Here is a 14,680-nt window from a genome sequence, read left to right on the forward strand (position 1 = left end):
TTTGAAATAACTACAATGTTAAGTTATAATGTTATACTCTCTCTATTTCTATATAACTATCATTATCTCAATTTTTTTCTTATTAACTTGTCACTTTTATAATTTCAAGGGAGCATTAATTATGCTATACTAATTATACCCTTTAATTATTGGTGATTGGAAAATTAAAAAGACAATTAATGAGAGATAAGAGGTATATTAAGAAGTCAAATAGTAATTTTAATAAAATTAGAACATTAAATGATATTTCTTAATACATGTGTCACAACCTTTTTTTTTAGATAAGCAAAACTTGTATTAAAAGGAGGTACAAGGGGTACCCCAACCCTTAATACAACAAGGAAAAACAGAAAAGGTACATAAAACAGAGGATAAATTGCTAAACCAGCAAAAGACACCAGCAGTTCAAAAAAACTTGGGCAAGAGTCCAGCAGGCTGGATAAGAAAAACGGTCACCACCAACCAAGAGAGCAGCACCATCCACTTATAGTCCATGAATGCAAAGCAACGAGTTAGTATACCAAGCATAGAATGAGTAAGAAAACTCCTTGACCTTTACTTTAGCCCACGCCCAGGATTGTTTTTTTACCAATTCCAAAATGCTTTCATGATTGAAAAGGCCACCCTGGAAAACAATTGAGTTCCTAACCAACCATAAATTCCAGACAGTGGCAAACCACACAGACAGTGCAACACGTCTTTGTGTATTATTCCAGCCAATTTTGAAGCGATTGAAATGATCCCGTGGGGAAGAGGCAGTAATAGAATCCACACCAAGCCACCTAAAAACCAGCTGCCATATCACATACGAGACAGGGCACAAGAACAGCAAATGCCAGCTGGATTCCAAACTGATACGACAGAGACTACAGGTAGCTTGTTCCGGTGCTGCAAAAACTTGTCGTTTAAATAAATTCTCCCAACTTGCAATCCTGTCCTGCAAGAGTCTCCAGGCAAAAGCTTTAATATTGGACGGAGCCAACGACTTCCAAATCTCAGAGAGAGCATGATCCTGCGCCGGTAAGAGTGGTTCCTGCAGAAATGAATATGCAGAACTAACCGAGTAAGCTCCATCACTACTAGGCAACCAAGACCAACGATCAAAAACGCCTTCGACGAGCTGAACACTGTTGATATCAGACAGCAAAGTCTCAAACCAGTGCAGCTCCCTACCCAACAACGGACGCCTCCAAGGGAAGTCCCAAAACCACACACCATCAATTCACTTACCACAGTCAGATATAGTGGCCGATTTTAATTTTGAAAGATTGTACAAACGGTAGTACTTACTACGAAAACATCCACGACCTGACCAATCCTCAAGCCAAAAATTAGTGCAATTACCCATTTGTACTTTTTTACGGGAGCCCATATCCAACCAGTTCAGATCATCAAAACAGCAAGATTGTTGAATACCCCGCCACCACGCAGATTCAAATGGAACAGAATGACCTGCGCTCTTGGACTGAATAACCCTGCACCATAAGCTATTAGGGTCCGAACGCCATTTCCACATCCACTTCCCAAGCAAGGCCTTATTAATGACACATATTAATGAACGAAAGGAGTACTTCGCTCATATTTAACTGGCTGAAGATAGAAGGTTATATATAAAGGTGTGAAATTAATTTTTTTTATTTTCAAAAAAGTATTATTGTTTTCATATTTTACCCTCTAGAATGTATTTTATCTTTCCTCATTTATTAATCTTACAAGGGCACTATTAAAAAAATCATTTAATGTTCTCTTAAAATGGTAAGTCGACAGACATATAGGAACAATTATTTTTCTTCAAAGTTGACAGTTAATAAGAAACGGAGTTGTTATTGGACGCGGGCCACGAAGGCGTGAATGCTTGGTAAGCTTGTGAGTTGTATGTTTGACGGTAGGGACGAGGCGGCTATCCGAGGTCTGGCACAAGAAATTGAGGAGTGGTGGCCGCCTTGAGCGATGGTATGATCTCGATATTGGCTTTTGGATCTGGTTTAGGTCTTCGCTTTTGTGTTCGTTGGTTTTTTTTTTTTTCTCTTTTGTTCAGGAAGGTTCTTGTTGTTTATATCATTTAGGGATGGTTAAGTGATTGTGTATTCTTGTGGATGATTGAGGATTTTTGTTTTTCATTCCTCTTTGTCTTATTCTCGAGCTTAACCTCTCACTTCTCTATTATTATTATTAATATATATATATATATATATATATATATATTATGAGTTTAATTTCTATGCACCGACGGTGTAAAGTTTTTTTACACCGTCAACCAATCAGATTTTAAGGATGTGAGAAAATCTCTCTTTTTATTTAATTTCATTAATTGACGTGACACATCCTTAAAATCTAATTGGTTGACGGTAAAAAACTTACTTTCCAGCCTTTTAATTCATTTACCGTCTTTCATCTCTTTATATTTAAGTTGTTTACTTTAGTCTTTATCTTTATTGCTTTGTGTCTTTTATCCATTTTAGCAGTTCACTTAGTTCAATGCTTTATCTTAGTCACACTTCTTAATAGTGATTACTAAGAGCTTTTTAAAGTGTTCTAGGAACTACACTGAGAAATAAAGTTCCTTCCTCAAATAATCTATTGATTAGGGAATCATTACATTGATTTTTGAGCTTACTCACCTACCTATTCTAAATTTATTTGTAAACCAACATAGATACACCCTAACTTCACTTCGACAAAGGATTTTAAACAACAATATGGACGCGCTATTTGAGCTTCTTTACACAACTAGTATTATTTGGTATCAATATCACCAAACTGGTGCATCTTTTCAAAATTGACAGCTTTTGGGTAAGTCTTTTTGAGATAATTATACTTTAAAGAAGTCGTAGTTGGTAACTGCAACTTTTACTTTTTTTAATATATACATTACATTCGTCAATTTATAAATTTTATTTATAAAATTAAGTTATAATGTTGTTTTTTTGAAATAACTGCAATGTTAAGTTATAATGTTATACCCTCTCTATTTCTATATAACTATCATTATTTCAATTTTTTTTCTTATTTACTTGTCACTTTTATAATTTCAAGAGAGCATTAATTATGCTATACCAATTATACCCTTTAATTATTGGTGATTGGAGAATTAAAAAGACAATTAATGAGAGATAAGGGGTATATGAAGAAGTTAAATAGTAATTTTAATAAAATTAGAACATTAAATGATATTTCTTAATACATGTGCCACAACCTTAAAATAACACATATTAATGAACGAAATGAGTACTTCGCTCATATTTAACTTGCCGAAGATAGAAGGTTATAAAAAAAGGTGTGCAATTATTATTATTTTTTCAAAAAGTATTATTGTTTTCATATTTTACCCTTTAGAATGTGTTTTATCTTTCCTCATTTATTAATCTTACAAGGGCACTACTAAAAAAAAATCATTTAATGTTCTCTTGAAATGGTAAGTCGACAGACATATAGTAACAATTATTTTTTTCAAAGTTGACAGTTAATAAGAAACAGAGTCGTTATTGGACGCAGGCCACGAAGGCGTGGATGCTTGGTAAGCTTGTGAGTTATATGTTTGACACTAGGGACGAGGCGGCTATCCACGGTCTGGCACAAGAAATTGAGGAGTGGTGGCCGCCTTGAGCGATGGTATGATCTTGATGTTGGTTTTGGATCTGGTTTAGGTCTTCGCTTTTGCGTTCCTTGGTTTTTTTCTCTTTTGATCAGGGAGGTTCTTGTTGTTTATATCATTTAGAGATGGTTAAGTAATTGTGTATTCTTGTTAATGATTGAGGATTTTTGTTTTTGTATTCCTATGTCTTATTTTCGAGCTTAGCCTCTCACTTCTCTATTATTATTATTATTTATATATATATATATATATATTTGGTTAAAATAAGGAACGGAGGTAGTGCCAATTTACAAGTTATAAGGTTTTCTTGACAAGTTTTTCTATTAATCAGGTTTTCTTCAAAGTGGACAGTGCATTGATACAATTTACAGTGTTGTTATAAGGAACAATATGCACAATTCAATAAACTGGTATTTCGAACTCCTCCGTCTCAAGTTGTAGAGCTAAAGATCATAAACATTAAATGCAGCAGGGTTTGAATCCTACATTCTAGGAAAATACCAACCATCTGCTACCTAGAAACTTAACAAAAAATAGCTTCTGGTATTCGATCAAAAGGAAAAAAGAACTTCTGGGTAAAATTTGCACAACACATCCCAACGTATCCAAAAACAGCATGTACACAAACATTTCACATTTCTTGTCATTCTCAGCAAAGTAAATGGACACAATGGACTCGATGCTGTTCCCATTTATATATAATAAAGGAACAACATCCTATTTACAGGGTTTCACGCTGCCAAAGGGCAAAGACAAACGAAAAATTGTAAATGGACCTTACAATTTTGAATGTGTCAAAAATCATGAGCCAAGTAACAAGCTTCAATATCACCCTGCAAAAAGAGAATAAGATGTTAGATGAAATTATATATGAAACTCATTAATTACAGTTATCCATCACAATATAAAGTCACAATAATTTCAATCAGCACACTTTCATTTTGATCTGTCATTGAAATTTCTTATGCCAGGTAAAACCACAAAGTTTAAATGGAAGAAAGCGAGAAGAAATATGTAGGAACTGGATCATTTTGATCATGATGAGTACACACCTATTTCTCCTAATTTGTTATCCAACAAGTTCATCTCCACTGTTCTTGGAAGTTAAAGTTAATACACCTTAATTTGACAGTTATAACTGTGATCCTGTCATCAACATTGTATCAACTCGTGGTAGGCATTTATATTAAGTGATGGAAACTCATTCCCATTGTATATAAGGTGGGAATGAGTCTTCCCATGCTTGTTAGAAAATTCAAGAATACATAAAACATTCCCTTAAAAACAACATTTCCATTTTTCCATTGGGAGTTCGAACATTCCCACCCTATTTTTGAGTGAAATTTTAAATTAAATATCCATGTTCTCATTAATTATTTTCATAATTTCAAAAAAACTTTACCAAGAATATTGAGTGTCAACCAAACACAATTTTTAAGAATACCTTAGAATAATATAACTTGCTATCATATTCCCAGGAAATTATCAATTATCATTGAAGGATAAACAAATGCAACCTTGGATTAATGAAAATGGAGAACATCTTAAATTGTTGATTTCAGAATTAGAGGCAGGGTGGGGCACAATAAGCAAAGTAAATAGAAATGAAGAGAAAGAAGTATACCCTATAGGAAGTAACAATCTATGAACAGAAGAATTGAGAGCCTCCACATAGTACCACTGGATCACAAGGTTTAAATGGCACACCCAGTTATGGCATTTTTAACGCCTGCTTCAATTGTGCAAATGCAGATGGATGCATACTGCTCATTGCAGCATTAAATGATTCTCCATGAATAGCAGCACATGTTTGTAGATTTTCTCTAACAGAGTCTTCCAATGACAGCTGATTGATACTGTCTGAAAATTTGATCTATCGACAGAACAAACAAATGCATAACTTCATTTGTAATTCAAACAATTGTACATCATTCCAAACAAAGTTTTCATAGTTCTCTAACCTGTCTCTTTCTGAATTCTTTACTAGGGATTGAGCCCTCATCATGAGAGTTACTGGAGCTCATGTCTCCACTGTAATTCACAACAGAAAAATAATTGTTTGTAAAACGCTTTCGTAGTTTTTAAACTGGTGAGTTAGTTGCATCAAGATTCAACCCAAGTCCCAATTATTCCGTATGAAGTAAATAAAATAAAACAGATCATGTTACAAGTGCAAAAAGCTAACCTGGATTCTTCCTCCGTTAGGTCATCGCTTCTGCCCAGAATTACACTAGTGCAGACACTGCACCACAAAACATATACAGGGGTTATTTGCTCCATATTTGCAGATAATGTATAATATTTTAAGGTATTAGTACCTCAAAATTTGATCAAGTTTGTCAAGTACTTGAGGCAGCCTTAAGGTCAGAATTATTGACAGGGCTAAGCCAATTGCCTTCTTCTGGATGGAAGAAACATTATCTACCTGGAAAATCATATATATAAATTCACAAGGGTACAAGGGCAACGCATTGAAAAGGTGAAGTGATAGCATACATTTTACAAGTACTGACTAAAAACGTAATTAAGTATTGATTTTAAGAAATGATGCATCATCCTACATCATCCTACAACAAATTTCAACAAGGACAACATATAACTTCTTCCGGTCATGGGCGAGTATTTTACTAGTCCTTTTCTTGTAAGAACAAGCAATGAAGAACACTGCAGATTTTATTCAAGAATGTCAAATGAACCTACAATTGGTTGCTCAGCAATTTGAAATTCTCAGCCCTCTACCTAATTCCCAATTAGAAATGATTTCAAAGATGCCAATCCCCTCTAACTCTCTTATTTATAACCTCTCATCTCTAACTCCCTAAACTAAATCACCCAAACTTACTAAGCTAATAACTAGCAAAATAAGGAAGGGGTTACCTATCAATACTCCCCGCTGAACATTCACCTTGTCCTCAAGGTTAAGGCCAGCTGACATCAAATTTCCAAACACACAGAAGGGGCACATTGTTCGAGAAATAAGGGCACGCCAAAGTGAAGGACATTTTTGTGCACTTAAGCAGGCAGCTCAGCTTAGAGAAATATGGGCCCAAAACCATTAAGGTAACTTTGGCACAATGTCTGAAACTTCTGAAACTCAGTCCTTGAATGGCTTCTCTTCTCCCTTCGACGTGTGTTGCCACTCAGCTAAGGACCCAACGCTTGCTCTGTCGCTGTATTGGTCTCTTTAGCTGCCGCACCACCCTTCCGCTGTGCCCCACGAGTTGGGTCTTTTGGTTTTGGCAGGGGCAGCTGAGTCAGCATTTGTGCGATGCATGGCTTCATTCTTGCTGTAGTGTCAGCCACCACGCCACTCCCGCTGATATGAAATTGGACCTGCAGCCATCTTCTTTCTTGTTTCTGGCACTAATGGGTATTAAACATCGTACCTACACTGTGGTCAGGTGGTTTGGTGGTGGACATTTGACTGACACAATCAACCTCAGCCAATGAAGTCACAACAACCGCTGTCCAAGCCTCCCCATTTGGCAGTTTCGTGGGTGGTCATTTAACCATCAATCTTGGCATTAATCCTTTCATTCCTCTTGTCCCTTCAAGGGTAATGGAAACCTGCTTCATGGATTTTGTATACTTCTCCAAAATTTATTTTCTCTGTACTAAGGTCAGAAAAAGTTCTTCTTTCACCAGAGATTGATTACTTTTCTTGCTACTCACATTCCTCTCTTCCTTCTTTGCTACATCTGTTTGGAGACCAGAGGGTGACCATCGACACCCATTTCCCTTATTTCCTTTTTCCTTTCTCCCTCCTCTGCCACGGATGTTCAATTCTTTCAGCCACTTTCATGATCTTCAACCGGCTTTCTTCTCAACCTCTTGAACCAATTATAGGTTGTTTCATAATTTTTTTTAGATGCTCCACCTTAAGCTCTTTTGATAACACTGGTAATTCAGATGAATATTATTGAATTGAAATTGAGGTTACAACTTGGAATCAATTTGAGAATTGATTCAGGGAATTGGAAAATTACAGAGAAAATTGGGGAAAAGGGGAAGAACAGTGAAACTAGGGTTCCTAGAGATTCCTCAATCTCTCTCTGGTTCCTCAACCAGAATTCTGAACTCTAATCTTCTGATAGCTTCATCTGCAAGCTAGCTTTCCCTTTTTATACTAACAGTTGCATAGCTGCAACCGGTTACTACCTCTAACTGCCTACAGCTGGCAACAGCTGGCACTAACTAACTAATTGTTTATTCATTTCCAGTCCCTAAACTCTTAGCCAGTTCACACTCTGGTCCTTTTCCTAGAGTACACCTGTTTAAACCTATCAATACTTCCCCCTAAAAGTTTGACCTTGTCCTCAAGGGGAAACAAAGGAAATTGTTCCTGAATCTTGGCAGCTGATTCCCAAGAATTGTCACAAGAAGGCAAGGTATCCCAGCTCACTAACACCTCCAAGTTGCCAAAGGCATCTTCCCTGGAAGCTATCACATCAGCAGGAGCTACTTCTAATTCTAACTCCTCATTGAGCATTGGAGGTAGAGGCTGAGGCTGCTGTTCTGGCTTCAAAGCTTTCTTCAGGAGTGAGACATGGAAAACTGAGTGAATCCGAGCATGTGGAGGGAGCTGCAACTTGTAAGCAACTGGTCCCACTCTGCTGAGGATCTGATAAGGGCCATAGAACCTTGGGGCTAGCTTAGCAAAAGGCCGGGAAGCCAAAGACTTGAGCTTGTAGGGTTGTAACTTCAAGTAGACCCAATCCCCCTCCTGAAACTCCACATTTCTTCTGTGTCTATCTGCTTGAACTTTCATCTGGTTCTGAGCTTTGGCCAGATTTAAATTTAACTCTTCCAGCACTGCATCTCTATGGAGAAACATCTGATTAACTTCCTCCACCCTTGAGGGAATAGCTCCAGCCTTCAACAGAATAGGAGGGTCCCTTCCATACAAAGCCCTGAAAGGTGACATCCCAGCAGAACTATTGTAGTTGGTGTTAAACCAAAACTCAGCCCAAGAAAGCCACTCTAACCATTGCTTAGGCTTAGGACCAACAAAGCATCTGAGGTAGGTCTCCAAACACCTGTTAACAACCTCTGTTTGTCCATCTGTTTGAGGATGATAAGAAGTGCTTAACTTCAATTGAGTTCCAGCCAGCCTAAACATCTCCTTCCAGAATTGGCTAAGGAAAAGTGGGTCTCTATCAGAAACAATGGTTGTAGGAAAACCATGGAGTTTTACCACTTCTTTGATGAATACTAAAGCCACATCCTTAGCTGAAAAAGGGTGGCCTAAAGCATAAAAGTGAGCAAACTTAGACAACCTATCCACCACCACCAAAATGGTGTCTTTGCCCTTAACTCTAGGTAACCCTCCAACAAAGTCCATGGACACATCCATCCAAACCTGAGTTGGTATAGGAAGAGGTTGTAGCAACCCTCCTGGAGCTAAGGTGGAATATTTACTCCTTTGGCAAATGTCACACTCCTCCACAAATTTCCTAATATCAGATTTCATTCCTTCCCAGTAAAGGAAACTAGCAATCTTCTTGTAAGTCCTAAAATGGCCAGAGTGACCTCCCATTGGAGTGGCATGACATTCAGAAATGATCATAGGAATCTTGTTGGAATTTTTAGATACCACCAATCTGTCCTTATAATACAAGTATCCTTTCCTAAAACTGAAACCATCATGAGATGAGGGAGAGATAATGAGATCTTGGATCACCTTAGAAAGCTTGGGATCTTGATGCAACTCAGAATTCCATTCCTCTTTGTCAGCTGGAGAAATGATAGAGAGGGCAGAATACATCATTTTCCTAGAGAGGGCGTCAGCAACAGAATTTTCACTACCAGGCTTGTATTGGATTTCAAAATCCATTCCTACCAATTTTACAGCCCATTTGAATTGTTCATCAGTGAACAACCTCTGATCATTCAGAAATTTGAGGCTCCTCTGATCTGTCCTGATAATGAAATGTCTTCCCATGAGGTAGTGTCTCCATCTCTGAATAGCCTGCACAAGAGCCATTAACTCTCTCTCATAAACTGATTTCATTTGTGCCCTCTGAGATAGCCCCTGACTCCAGAATGCTAATGGTCTTCCTTCCTGCATGAGAACAGCTCCAAGTCCTCTACTGGATGCATCAGTTTCCACTACAAACTGCTTGGAGAAATCAGGTACTGCAAGTAAAGGAAGATTGACCATGGCTGTCTTCAAGCTCTCAAAAGCCTCTGTAGCTGCAAGAGTCCATTTGAACCCATCCTTCTTTAAGAGATCAGTAAGGGGTCTGGCGATTTTCCCATAATCCTGCACAAATCGCCTATAGTAACCTGTTAGACCAAGGAAACCCCTCAATCCCTTAATATCCCTAGGAGTTGGCCAATTCTTCATTGCCTCAACTTTAGATGGATCTGCTGCAACTCCATCCCCAGAAATAATGTGTCCTAAGTACTCTAGACTGTCTTGGCCAAAAGTGCACTTCTTCCTATTAGCCTTGAGTGAATTCTGGTCTAGCAAAGTCAGAACTTGCTGTAAATGTGAGGAGTGAGTTGACAAATCTGGACTGTATACCAGAATGTCATCAAAGAATACCAAAGCAAACTTCCTAAGGTAAGGCTTGAGGACCTCATTCATAAGAGCTTGAAATGTAGAGGGGGCATTAGTGAGACCAAAAGGCATCACAAGAAATTCATAATGCCCCTCGTGTGTTCTAAACGCAGTCTTCTCTATGTCTTCCTCTTTCATTCTAATCTGGTGGTAACCAGATTTCAAATCCAGCTTAGAAAACACCTTGGCTCCACCTATTTCATCCAACAATTCCTCTATGATTGGAATTGGAAATTTATTGGGTATGGTGATCTTGTTGAGTGCCCTAAAATCAACACAAAAGCGCCATCCCCCATCTTTCTTTTTAACTAAAATTATAGGACTAGAATAAGGGCTAATACTGGGCCTTATAACCCCTCCCTCTAACATTTCAGCCACCAATTTTTCTACCTCATTTTTCTGGTAATGGGGACACTTGTATGGCCTTAGATTTGGGATCTCTGCCCCTTCTTTTAAGTGGATGGCATGGTCATGCCTCCTCCTTGGAGGTAACCCCTCAGGATCCTGGAAAACTGAGGCAAAAGCATCCAAAACTTTAGTTAGCTGTGCTGGCACATTCTTGGTTGTCAGTCCAGAAATGCTCTCTTGCTCACAGTGGATTAGCAATCCTTCTCCCTCTTCAATCAAAATTTGCATTAGTGCCCCATAGGATAGCTCAGTTCTGGTCAGAGCAGGATCCCCTTCCAAAGTAATCCATTGCCCCCTCTCTTCAAAGACAACTTCATCTTGCTGAAATTGGCTTTTATATCACCAAGACTAGCTAACCAGTCCAAACCCAGCACCATATCTACTCCATTGAGGCCAAATAGATAGAAATCCTGAATGACCTCTAAAGTTTGTATCATAAGCTTCAGTTTAGAGCACTTACCCCTGCAACTAATTTTATGACCATCTCCTACTTCCACTGTGTAAGAAGGGGTGTAGTCCACTGGCAGCAGCAGCAACTTTCCCACCAATTCCTTGGAAACAAAACTATGTGAAGCCCCACAATCAATGAGGACCACCACTGTCTGATCATTAATGCTTCCCTTCATTTTCCATGATTTCTGAGAAGTAAATCCTGTCATTGAGCAGAGGGATAATTGCAGTGAGTTAAATTCTCCAGATAAGGCATCTTCAAACTCACCTCCTTCCAAATCATCTTCCTCCTCCATGATTAACATTCTAAGTTGTCTATTCTTGCACTTATGGTCCCTGCTGAAAGGCTCATCACACCTGAAGCACAGGTTTTTCTCTCTTTTATCCTTCATCTCAGCAGCTGTCAAGTGCTTATACTCACCAACCTTGGGCCTTCCCCCTTCAAGAGCTGGTCCAGCCTTGTTATTTCCACTAGAGCTTCCTAGTTTATTCTCAGTATTACCAACAGGTTCCACTGTAACTGTCCTGTTATAGTTATTGCTTCTATAAGCATTGTTAGGCCTCACAAATCCACCACTCTTCTTAGTTGCTAGCAAATTTTTCTGTTCAATCAGAATTGACTTCTGTATAACTTCTGCTAGAGTGTTAAGCTCAAACAATCTCACTTCAGCCTTAATCTCTTCCTTAAGTCCATTCAGAAAAATTCCTCTCACAAAATCATGATCAATTTCTTTCAAAGCTCCAGCATATTTTTCGAATTCTTCAATATAATCCTCTATTGAACCTACTTGCTTTAAAGCTAACAGCAATTCAAATGGATTTTGAATCATAGAAGGTTGGAATCTTCTTACCACAGCCAGCTTGAATGCATCCCAGGACGGTGAAGGGTTGCACCTCTCCCAACATTGAAACCAGCTTAGTGCACGTCCCTCCAAAGCCACCATGGTTGCCTGCATCTTCTCTTCCTCAGTCACTTCTCTCAGAGCAAAGTATCGCTCCAATTTCTGTGTCCAACCAACGGCATCAGAACCTGAGAAGATTGGAATTTCCAACTTCCTCCATCGATTCTTGCTGGGAACACGTTCTCGAGCCTCTCGGTTACCGCTTATTTCGGCTTCGTCTTCTCCGGCGAAATCACGATCGCGAACCTCCACTCTGGCTCGCAGCGACGCGATGAGCTCTTCAGCCACCTTGGTGCGCGCCTCGTATAGCTCCAATCGGGTACGCAAACCCTCTGTTTCCTGTCGCAATTCATCCCTTTCTTGATTCCAGCTTCCATCGCTTCTGGCCATCGTTCTTGTTGATACCATTCAGAGTTGCAGAAATCACGTGGTTTTCACCCTCAGGCACCAAGAATGGTGCTCTGATACCAGTGATAACACTGATAATTCAGATGAATATTATTGAATTGAAACTGAGGTTACAACTTGGAATCAATTTGAGAATTGATTCAGGGAATTGGAAAATTACAGAGAAAATTGGGGAAAAGGGGAAGAACAGTGAAACTAGGGTTCCTAGAGATTCCTCAATCTCTCTCTGGTTCCTCAACCAGAATTCTGAACTCTAATCTTCTGATAGCTTCATCTGCAAGCTAGCTTTCCCTTTTTATACTAACAGTTGCATAGCTGCAACCGGTTACTACCTCTAACTGCCTACAGCTGGCAACAGCTGGCACTAACTAACTAATTGTTTATTCATTTCCAGTCCCTAAACTCTTAGCCAGTTCACACTCTGGTCCTTTTCCTAGAGTACACCTGTTTAAACCTATCATCTTTCTTTATACTTCCAATGCAAGTTCTTCCCTTATTTTCCCAATACGGTGTTTGTTAGATATCTTGTAAATAAGTAGGATATATTGTAATTAGGCAGCGTAATCATTGTAAATAGGATAACAATGATATTGTATATTGATTGCACCTATTATAGATAATACACTCTGTAGTGTAGTTGACACATGAATTTAGTCCAATGAGCCTATCCTAGACCTGTTTATTGGAGACCACACATATATGGGTCACCCACAGATGTTCATTCCTGCAAACTCCACACTCCACATGTAACCATGGGCGTAAAGGGGTGTGTTGAGAAGTCTCACATTGACTAGAGATATGGCCAAAATAGTTGTTTATAAATGGTAGAGCAAACTCAGCCCCTATGATAGCTTATCACTGTGAAAGTTTGGTTAATCATTTATTAGCTCATCGTTGGAAGGACATTGGGATGTTGTAATCCGCATTCTAAAATATATTGAGGGAGCTCCATGAAATGGTCTCTTGTATGAAGACATAGGTTGATAAGATTAAACCTCCTTTGATCCAAGTTTATCGCCGGAAAAAGAAGAATTTCAGGTCTGGAACCACCATGGGGGGTGGCGCAGCCTCTACTGTGGCCATGGAGACTGCTGAGCAGCCAAAACAGCAAGGAGAGAGGGGAAATACGAATTTGACAGATGGATAGGGGCAGTTACCAGTCTGTAGTTATTAGGAGTTAGCAGTTATTATGTGTGTATGTCAGTTTGAATTCAAAATAGAAACTGCACTATGCAGTTGTATAAATAATAGATGTAGCCTATTAGATGGTTGTCCAGGAAATTATAAGTGTGTGGTAGTATGGAGAGAACAGGCTCTCGAACTCCTGCTGTATTGTATTATTTCCAGTAGAGATTCTTCATCTCTGCAGTATCAATAATAATTATCCATTATTCTATTCCCCTATCTTATCATTTTGGTATCAGAGCACCATCCAGGTGCTGTGGTACTTAAGTGGTTCACTTTATAAATGGGAAAAACTCGTTCTGAAGCCAGTCAAGATCCAATGGAGCGGATGCAAGAAATTATGGAAATGTTGCAGATTGATCGTCAACAAGCACAGGCTGATCGTCAACAAGCACAGATTGACCGTCAACAAACTGATCAACGAATTCAACGTTTGGAAAATATGATGGAGACGTTCATGCATCGGGACGACCTTGGCTCTCAAAGAGACAATCATGAACAGAGCATTAAGCGCCCAGGACAGGAAGAGTCTAACTGTGATAACACTTCTGCACGTTGGCGGAAGTTGGAGGTTCCAGTTTTTTATGGTGTTGCTGATGCCTATGGTTGGGTTCATAAGTTGGAAAGGTTCTTCCAAATTCGTGGAGTTCCAGAGGAGGGGAGATTGCAGGCGGTTCTGGTGGCACTGGATGGAAAAGCTCTGTCATGGTTTCAATGGTGGGAAGGTTGTCATCCTCACGCAGACTGGGACACTTTTAAGTTGGCAATTCTGAAGAGGTTCCAAGTTTCAAGTACTCTCAATCCCTTTGCTGCTTTACTAGCCCTTAAGCAAGAAGATTCGGTGGCGGAATTTGTGGAACAATTTGAGAAATTTGCCGGCATGTTGAAAGACATTGATGAAACACACTTAATGGATATCTTTGTGAATGGTTTGAAGGAGGACATAGGTGCAGAAATTAAACTTTATGAACCAACAACCTTATCCATCATGGTCCAAAAGGTTTTAATGATTGAGCAGAAAAATCTTGCAGTTAGTAAGGTTCATCCAAATTCAACTTCTGGTTCAAGGTTCAGTAATTCTTATAAGTCACCATCAATTTCTCGAACTGTCACAGTTGATACTACACAGAAGAGTGGAGGCAAAAGTTACACACCATCTTCATCTTATTC

The 14,680-nt window shown here is 38.9% G+C and overlaps 2 protein-coding genes across 3 annotated transcripts in view; both read right to left on the reverse strand.

Moving 5' to 3' along the window:
- Positions 1–484: 484 nt before the first annotated feature.
- Positions 485–1,484, reverse strand: LOC130712651 (uncharacterized). Its single transcript, XM_057562474.1, has 2 exons — positions 1,453–1,484; positions 485–1,127 (listed from the first exon to the last, which is right to left on the reverse strand). Exons 1-2 carry the CDS (start codon positions 1,482–1,484, stop codon positions 485–487), a joined length of 675 nt encoding a protein of 224 aa, XP_057418457.1.
- A 2,657-nt stretch (positions 1,485–4,141) lies between these two features.
- Positions 4,142–14,680, reverse strand: part of LOC130727967 (uncharacterized) — a 37,404-nt gene continuing 26,865 nt past the window's right edge. Inside the window, exons 20-25 of one of the 2 annotated variants that reach the window (XM_057579282.1) lie at positions 5,914–6,020; positions 5,781–5,837; positions 5,557–5,626; positions 5,220–5,468; positions 4,648–4,741; positions 4,142–4,428 (exon numbers count right to left, since the gene is read on the reverse strand). In XM_057579282.1, the coding sequence (XP_057435265.1) occupies positions 5,307–5,468; positions 5,557–5,626; positions 5,781–5,837; positions 5,914–6,020 (396 nt within the window). In that variant the 3' untranslated portion in view covers positions 4,142–4,428; positions 4,648–4,741; positions 5,220–5,306. The remainder of the gene's footprint in view (positions 4,429–4,647; positions 4,742–5,219; positions 5,469–5,556; positions 5,627–5,780; positions 5,838–5,913; positions 6,021–14,680) is intronic. The other variant, XM_057579281.1, reaches the window with a different exon arrangement.

This window comes from Lotus japonicus, chromosome 1 (assembly GCF_012489685.1).
Source record: "Lotus japonicus ecotype B-129 chromosome 1, LjGifu_v1.2".
NCBI lineage: Eukaryota > Viridiplantae > Streptophyta > Magnoliopsida > Fabales > Fabaceae > Lotus > Lotus japonicus.

Bases quoted from the DNA above. Each gene is read 5' to 3' on its own strand.
- LOC130712651 (XM_057562474.1), bottom strand. From the start codon at position 1,484: ATGGTGCAGGGTTATTCAGTCCAAGAGCGCAG. The intron at 1,128-1,452 runs GTCATTCTGTTC...TGATATCAACAG, and splicing joins TATTCAGTCCAAGAGCGCAG to TGTTCAGCTCGTCGAAGGCG.